At 41.6% G+C, this 8741-nt stretch overlaps 1 protein-coding gene across 2 annotated transcripts in view; it reads right to left on the reverse strand.

Annotated features, from left to right (window-relative positions):
* MAP3K5 (mitogen-activated protein kinase kinase kinase 5) overlaps nt 1-8741 on the reverse strand; it is a 192502-nt gene that overhangs the window by 18247 nt on the left and 165514 nt on the right. For both annotated transcript variants that reach the window (XM_075597435.1, XM_075597436.1), the window contains 2 exons: nt 6254-6422; nt 3254-3439 (listed from right to left, as the gene is read on the reverse strand). In XM_075597435.1, the coding sequence (XP_075453550.1) occupies nt 3254-3439; nt 6254-6422 (355 nt within the window). The remainder of the gene's footprint in view (nt 1-3253; nt 3440-6253; nt 6423-8741) is intronic.

The following is an 8741-nucleotide window of genomic DNA, read 5'->3' on the forward strand; positions in this document are numbered from 1 at the left end:
CTGGCGCGGAATCAGCGGATTAGTGCGGATTCAATCCACAAGTGTATTTGGGGTATATTGTACAGAGCGTGCGTGGATTTTGGCTGGGGGCACGGATTTGGACAGGGCCGCTTATTTTTGGATACATTTGTGTGGATTTAACAAAGGTGGGGGGGGGGGGGTGGTGGAAACTCTCGCAGATGCAGATCCCCCGTAAAATCCACGCGGATTGGACGCAAGGGCGAATTTTGGGATTCAAATCTGGGTGAATTGGGTCGCAAGGGAGGATTCCGGGTAAAATCCGTGCGGATTGTATGGAAATGCGGATTTCGTGGAAAATACACACATGGCTTTCGGGAAAATCCACACAGATAGAGACTTGATCAATTTCATCTGCAGATTTCGTACCACGGAGTTGCTCATGGAGTAATAGGTTAGGGAAATGGACTATGATGATTTAACCCATCTTTAGTAGTAGGACAGGCTCCATCGGTGGAGGCCCGGAGGTGTCAGGACTATGACCGGCAAGTGCAACAGAGAGAGGACGCACCATGAGGAGAGGGAGCAGGAGCGTGGCTGCATGCGGCCATGCTGACCCAACTCAGAACAATGCAAGGGGCGGGCCGAGCCTGTGGCCACCCAAGGCAGCACGGAGCCGGAACCGCAACCGCAACAGGGAATGGCTACGACTACAACGATCCCGGGCTCCACTGAGGCTGAGCACACCAGGGCAGGAAACGAGGGACGTGGGTACAGCGTGATGTGCATGGATGGCACAGAAAATGGTGTGGCCAGCCTCAGAGCGGGCAGCGGGTGGTACGTCACGCCAAGGCAGTGGAAGGGGGGCACTGGTGGGGGTGGCTAGAAGTGAACAGGTTAGTTTTAAGGTGGTTTACACAGGAGGCAGTTATTAAAGGGCAGGTGGTCATCGGGGGGTTTTAATGGTTATGTTAGACACTAAAACTCTTAAGAGTTCAGTGATTTTTGTTATTTGGTTTTGTCCAGGTCAAGCCCCTCTGGAAGTCTGGCTGTGCGGGGATTCCTATGTTCACTGGGCAGGAAAGCAAGCTGAGCGTAGGCCAGGGGGAAAGCAGTTGGGGGATATGTTGGGAAAAACTACTGCCCGATTTATTACATATGGAAAGGGGTAGGGCTCCTCCTGATATACTTTTGCTGCATGTGGGGGGGGGGGGAGGGATGATTTGATATTGGTCCAATCATTAAATTTAATAAGGAGGATATAGGGCAGCTAGAGTAACAAGATTTAGACATGTGATGATAGTCTGGTCAGAGGTGTCTCCTAGGTTGCACTGGCGTGGGGCCAGAAATGACGCAGCAGTAGACTGATCTAGGAAGACGTTAAATAAGGCTATGGCGGCAATCGTGCTGCATCTAGGGGGTTGCAGTAAGGCATGAGGACCTTGAAGGTGGGGGGCTGAAAGGCCTATTTAGGGAGACTGAGGTCCATTTATCAGACATCGGGAATGATATCCTTATTTTCGTGTGGCAAGGCACGCTGTAAAAATCAGAGGCTAGTGGCGGCTCGCAAGGCCAGTTAAAGGTCTGTTAAATTACCTTGTTGGTGTCAGGAGTAATGTTACTTTGGAAGGGGGACTCGGTCAGTATTGGCTCGTGGAGGGAGGTCTCAAACCTCGGAAGTATTTTAGTTGGGAAATGCGGAACCATTTCAGACTGTTGCGGCTGGAATGGTGGTGACCTTACGGATGGAATTTGTAGAATGCGGTACCGTTCCAGACATGACAGATGATACAGATGCAACTAAATGGGACTGCTGGGACACCCGCTGTGTTCATCCGATGGGCCATTCGTCTGGCTGCAGAATCTCACAGAAATGTTGCAGCATTTACTGTGAGATAGCCACAGTATTTTCCCAGGTAAGTCGTCGGATACTGGTGGCTGCATCTGTATGTACCCAAAGGTTCTTAAGGACCTAAATTCACTAATAGCCAAACCATTGTATTTAATATTCAAGGACTCAATTTCCACAAGCTCATTACAGAAGATTGGCATAAAGCAGACTTACAGACCAGCAAGTCTGACATCAATAGTGGGGAAGCTACTTAGGTTTAGTACAGGATAATATTCAGGAATTACTAATGGATAACAAAATTAATAGTAATAGTCAGCATGGATTTATGAAGGATAGGTCTTGCCAAACTAACCTTATAGTTTCTTTGAAGCGGTAAATATGCATTTAGACCAAGAAAATGCAGTTGATGTGGTCTACTTAGATTTTACAAAAGCTTTTGATACAGTGCCACACAAGAGGTTAGTGAATAAAATAAAGGACATTAGTCTGGGTAAAAATATTTGCACCTAGATTGAAATCTGGTTGAAGGATAGACAGCAAAGAGTTGCCATAAATTGAACCTTTTCAGGTTGGGCTAAAGTTGTAAGTGGCGTACCTCAAGGACTGGTACTGGGATCCCCACTTTTTAACTGGTTTATTAATCACCTTGAGTTTGGCAAAGAGAGCAAAGTCTCCATCTTTGCTGATGACACTAAATTGTGTACGATAGTAGGACTTGGATAAATTGGAAACTTGGGCAGGTAAATGCCCTTATTAGACATCATTGGATAATGTTTCACTGGTGTTTTTTGTTTGCGTTCCTCTGGATTAATACACTGTAAATACAACTCTAGCATAGGTATATGTCATCTACATTTAACATAGGTTGAACTCGATGGACATATATATTTGTTCAACCTCATCTACTATGTACAGTGGTACGTATTTGTATGTGCAATACATGTACGTAAGCAGAGGAAATAAGAAGTTTGCACAAAATACAAAAAACATCACATTCCGCATAATACCAGTTAAAAACTGTTTTGTATTCATCGTGCAGCGGGATCCTAAATAGAGGACCATAAGCCCTTGTATATTAATACTTTGTGTTATTAAGGAGTATCCAGCATTGAGTAACAATAATGATACTGTATGTTATCAATAAGGGAGTTCCATAAAATATTTAAGAGAACTATTCTTCCTGCAAAGAAACTTCACGTTCTTTCTAAGGTAGGTTTTATTGAGAAAAAAAGAGACAGTATACGCGAGTATGCATGAAATTAAAATATAAACATAATGACACGCACTGCTGGTATATGAAAGAATGTAGACGGCATTGGGTATCACAAGCGATGTACAGAGTTAATATGTGTGGTAATGATTGTAATTACAGATAATGTATGGAACAGAAAGATTCTTAGGGGAAGATCATATTATGTTCCATAATCATTCACGTGGACTCACCGCATCTTGAAATCCAAACAGCACTACTTGGACTTGACTTATCGCATGACTGTCGAAGTCTAGCTCCAGTTTCAGTTTCGATAAGGTCGTTGCAATTATTTTCCGATCAGTAGATCTCACAAACTCCCTTAGGCTGGTCACAAGTGTGGTTATGTGCTCCCACTTTAATTTTGTTTCTTCTGATCCCTAGTGAAGAGGGAAAAAACCATGAGCTTCGGGAGAGGACATAGCACTATCCACCACTGCTTGTACAGTAGAGGCAACGTTTATTCTAACATTTGCCATAAACTAGCCGGGTTACATTCAGGGTATGTGCTGGGTGTTCGAATAAGAGTTGCCTCTACTGTATAACAATTACTGAAAAGGTATGTGCATTCCCACTTACGTATCTAAGCACATATAAGGCAGACATGACTAGCCACTATGTCATGATATGTTGTGAAATGTTATGTTACAGTGTGCAGTCATTATTATTGCAATGTATGTAATGTGCTATACTGTATGCCATGATAACATTGCTTTCAATGTCAGAATAAAAATGGACAAGAACTGACAAAAGCGAACACAGCTCAGTGAGTCTATATAACTCTTGATTAAACCGTAGTATGAATAATGTATATAAGCCCCTAACTCACTTGTGATGGTGAGAGGGTGCTAGCCATGTGCGAATTCATACACAAAACAAACATCAAAGATCTAAGAGAAGACCTCTAGAGCCAGAGCATATTTGTGGAGGACACCATGGGACATACAATGTTTCTTTTATTTACATATTGTATAGGTACAAAACTCAAATGGAATGACCTCAAACAGAAATGTGGTGACTAACATATTAAAATAATCCCTAACTAATTACTAAAAGTACAGTTAAACAATTTGAGTGGTTATTTTCAGCTAGGTCAGAGATTGCAGTTTTTCTTCTAGCCACCTCCCTCTCAATCAGCAGGACCGGTTTTACAATTCTCCTGCCCAAAGGCACTTTTTTGCCCCAGGCCTGGACCTAGTAAGGCTATGTCTACACACGGGCCCTGCCAATCAGAGGTATTGCACTCACCATTGGGTATTATTTACACCCATGTCTCCCCTGCCACGCTCCTGTACTTTTAGTAATTAGTTGGGGATTATTTTAATGTCAATCGCCACATTTTCGTTTGAGCTCATTCCATTTGCGTTTTTTACCCATATGTGAATACAAGGTAAGTTTTATGTCCCATGGTGTGCGCCATAAATGTGATGTTTTTAAAGAATTGCTCTTGGTTCTCTAATATTTGTTTTTTGCACACCATGAAACTGGTGTGTGGGACTTCAGCTCTAAACCCGTCACCTTCCATAAATCACCTACAAATATGTGTGTGTGTGTTTATGGATGCCATTCATGTCTAAATACCACCTCTACCACAAATACGGGCAGGGCTGGATCACCCATTAGGCCAAACTAGGCGACCGCCAAGAGCAGCAGAATTTTGGGTGCGGCGGCCGCTAGTTTGCTTAGTGAGGGGATTTCCCCGATTGCCCAAAGCAGGGCCGCTGCTAGGGGGCAGTGCAGTTTCCTCCTTCCTTATTGGCTGCTGCTGGGTAATGCAGCCAATCCAGAGGAGGTGTAAGGAGCCTGGGGGCAGCGCTAAGCATGGAGAAGAGAGAGGTGAGGCTGTGTGTCTCTGTCCTGTGTGTCCTGCTCTGTTCTCTTTCATGTGTGTGTCCTCTGCTCTGTTGTGTGTGTGTTTTCTGTGGCTGTTCTGTGTGTATTTGTTATGTTTTGTGTGTGCATCAGGGTGAGAGAGAATGACAGAGATAGGGGGGGGGGAGAATGACAGAGAGAGAGGGGGTGAGTGACAGGGGGAGAGAGTGACAGGGGGGGTGGTAGAGGAACACAGAGAGAGGGGGGAATGAAAGAGATTGGGAGAGAAAATTACAGAGAGAGGGGGAGAGTGACAGAGAGAGGTGGGGAAGAGAATGAAAGAGAGAGAAGGGGGAGAGAATGATTGAGAAAGGGGGGAGAGAATGACAGAGAGGGAGGGACAGTGACAGAGAGAGGGGGGAGAGAATGACAGAGAGGGGGGGGAGAGTGACAAAGAGGGGGGGAGGAAAAAGACAGAGAGGGGGAAGAGAATGACAGAGAGGGGGGGGGGGGAGAATGACAGAAAGAAGAGAGTGAAGAGAATGACATGAGAGGGGGGGTGAATATGAATTCATCTATTAGGTATAACATTTACATTTTTCAGTTAGATATTAAAAAAAATAATTGAAAGTTAATTGCATGTGGGGGCAGGAAGTGTGTGTGTTCATAAGCTGAAGGTTCGCCTAGGGCACCAAATACTCCTGCACCAGCCCTGTATTGGGGGCATTTAGAAAGACTTGTGTTGCTGGCCTAACTAGTTTCATTATAACTTCTTATCCTGACACACAGGGTTCAGGTTACAAGCAACTTGGGTAACAGACGCAACCATACCTGTGTGGGAAGACATCGTTAAAGGATATACTTTTCTCTCCATCATCACTATCAGTTCATAGGAAAATAATTCTAAAGCTGAATGGACACGATGTTCTGGTCATAGTGACCGATCTCTCAGAAAAGATTCCAGGAAGGGAGGAAGCTCTTCTGGGCTCCTAAGTGAGAAATCTTATTCTGACATACAGCTCTGATTCTAATGCTTATTTTAGAAATGTAACATTGGAAGAAAAATGCAAATGCAGGACTCTTTTCAGATGAAATAACAAAGATCCCTGCTGTGAATATAATTGTTGAACTGGATGAAACAATGCACTGTCGTGACAAGAAGTGGCCTTATGCTCTGATTTCCATGAACTGGTGTTGTTGGCCACCCTGATATGTGTTTGAGCTTTAAGTGTAAGGTGAAGTTCTCCATGTGGATAACTAAAGAAGTCTAATAAGTGAATTTTTTTTGGTGCCTCAGAAAAAGGCCTTCTTTTCATTTTTCTATCCATTCCAATGCAAGTCTAAAAACATTGTAATGCTGTGTTATAATAAACCCATGATACCTGAACTAAAGTCTCCATCAGGTTCCTAACCACCGTCTCCTGGTCCTCAGTCAGAATTCGATGCAGTGTAGCTCTCCGCTCGCTGTCCTTCTTCAGCATAAAGAATCCAGAATCTCTCTCTTCGGGCGAAGGAGGAGCGCTGTGATCTTCAAAGTTCTCATCTGGGATCCTAAATTAAGTCACAAGAGAATTACATTTGAGAAGTCCACACATTGTCATTAAACATGTACAGTATGCAGAACATCAGCTGTTTACTACTGCAAAGTGCCCAATGTTCTCAACCTTAAGGTATTATGGGGCACATCACATAAGAAGCACAGTTGTTCACGAAATAGCTCATGTTAGAGCCTTAAATACTTTGTACTAAAAATTATTGAGCTCTGTATTTATGCTATATTGGGTGGTGCTGTCTGTTACTCCTTTCTCAAAGGTGCGAAGGGGACTTAGGGGAATCCATTAAATCCCCTAATAAGCAACAATACAAAACAACAAGAGGGCGGTTCCTGCACTTAAAAAAAAGTATATAAAGATAGACCAGAACAAGTAATCTCTGAAGAAATGCAATCATTTATCAACTTTATAGTAAAGCATACACTGTGTGACCATGTATATACAACAATACCCGTCAACGCAGTAGGCTTTACATAGAAATAACTAGTCCACGAAAATGTATATACAACACTAGTTGTTAACATAGTGGGCTGTAAGTAGTAATAACTAGCACACGGATAGAGGAAAAATATCCACAAAGGAAAAGCTGTACAAGGTAAAAAACTGATAACCACAAAGGACACCGAAGTCCCAAAAAAGAAAAAGAGGGAACGGGAAACAAAAACTACCACTAATAATGCCTATACAATGTAACACCAAAACTACCACTAATAATGACCATACAATGTGACACAAAACTACCACTAATGATGACCATATAATGTGACACTACAAAACTACCCACTAATAATGACCATACAAATGTGACACAAAACTACCACTAATAATGACCATACAATATGACACAAAACTACCACTAATAATGACCATATAATGTGACACAAAACTACCCACTAATAATGACTATACAATGTAACACAAAACTACCACTAATAATGACCATACAATGTTACACAAAACTACCACTAATAATGACCATACAATGTGACACAAAACTACCACTAATAATACAATGTGACAAAAGAAACAGACAATATAAAAAAAATACTACAAATAAAAAGTCAGAACAGCAAAGTGCACAACTGTATACAACATGAAATGTGTAAGGGGGGCAACGTTTCAGGGGGATTACTTTTCTTCAGGCCCATTCCCACCAAGAAAATGAATGTGCTACTTCCCTTATCTGTTGAAATAAGAACAGAATCACCCTTCTATGAGACAGCTCAAGGAACTCTGTAAGAGCCTGGTCATCGGTCCATGTCTGCACTGTGCTGCTCTGGTTTTTGATTTGTAGTGTTTTTTAATCTTGTTTGTTTCTTTTGTCACATTGTATATTCATTATTAGTGGTAGTTTTGTGTCACATTGTCTATTCATTATTAGTGGTAGTTTTGTGTCACATTGTATATTCATTATTAGTGGTAGTTTTGTGTCACATTGTATATTCATTATTAGTGGTAGTTTTGTGTCACATTGTATAGTCATTATTAGTGGTAAGTTTTTGTGTCACAATTGTATGGTCATTATTAGTGGTAGTTTTGTGTTACATTGTATAGTCATTATTAGTGGTAGTTTTGTTTCCCGTTCCCTCTTTTTCTTTTTGGGACTTCGGTGTCCTTTGTGGTTATCAGTTTTTTACCTTGTACAGCTTTTCCTTTGTGGATATTTTTCCTCTATCCGTGTGCTAGTTATTACTACTTACAGCCCACTGTGTTAACAAAAAGTGTTGTATATACATTTGAATGGGCTAGTTATTTCTATGTATAGCCTACTGCATTGACGGGTATTGTTGTATATACATGGTCATATAGTGTATACTTTACTATTAAGTTGATAAATGATTGCATTTCTTCAGAGATTACTTGTTCTGTCTCTCTTTATATACTTTTTTTGAGTGTGGGGATCGCCCTCTTGTTGTTTATTTTCTTAAATACTTTGAGACTGAGTGCCAAATAGGATTGGCTGAAACTTGGCAGGTTTGCTGACAGCCAGTGAGAGAAACATGGTTTTGGATATATAAAAAAAAAAACAGCTTTTCAATCCATCAAAATTGTCACAGGTACATTACGGTATGTTCACTTTTCCATGTGTTGGTTGGAAGCATCATATTGACTCACGGATAGTTTGTCAACCACAAGATTGATTTACGTTTGTTTTTTAATAGAATCTTATTTGTACAAGAAGAAGAAAAACCTTGGGCGTGGTAACGCTGACAAGGTCTTTTATTACAATGAATATGACAGCAGGATGCCTACATTTTTGTGATATCAACACAGTATTAGAGTTTTAAAAGGTACATTCTACATCAGGCATGTCAAA

This window comes from Ascaphus truei, chromosome 4 (genome assembly GCF_040206685.1).
Source record: "Ascaphus truei isolate aAscTru1 chromosome 4, aAscTru1.hap1, whole genome shotgun sequence".
Taxonomy (NCBI): Eukaryota; Metazoa; Chordata; class Amphibia; order Anura; family Ascaphidae; genus Ascaphus; species Ascaphus truei.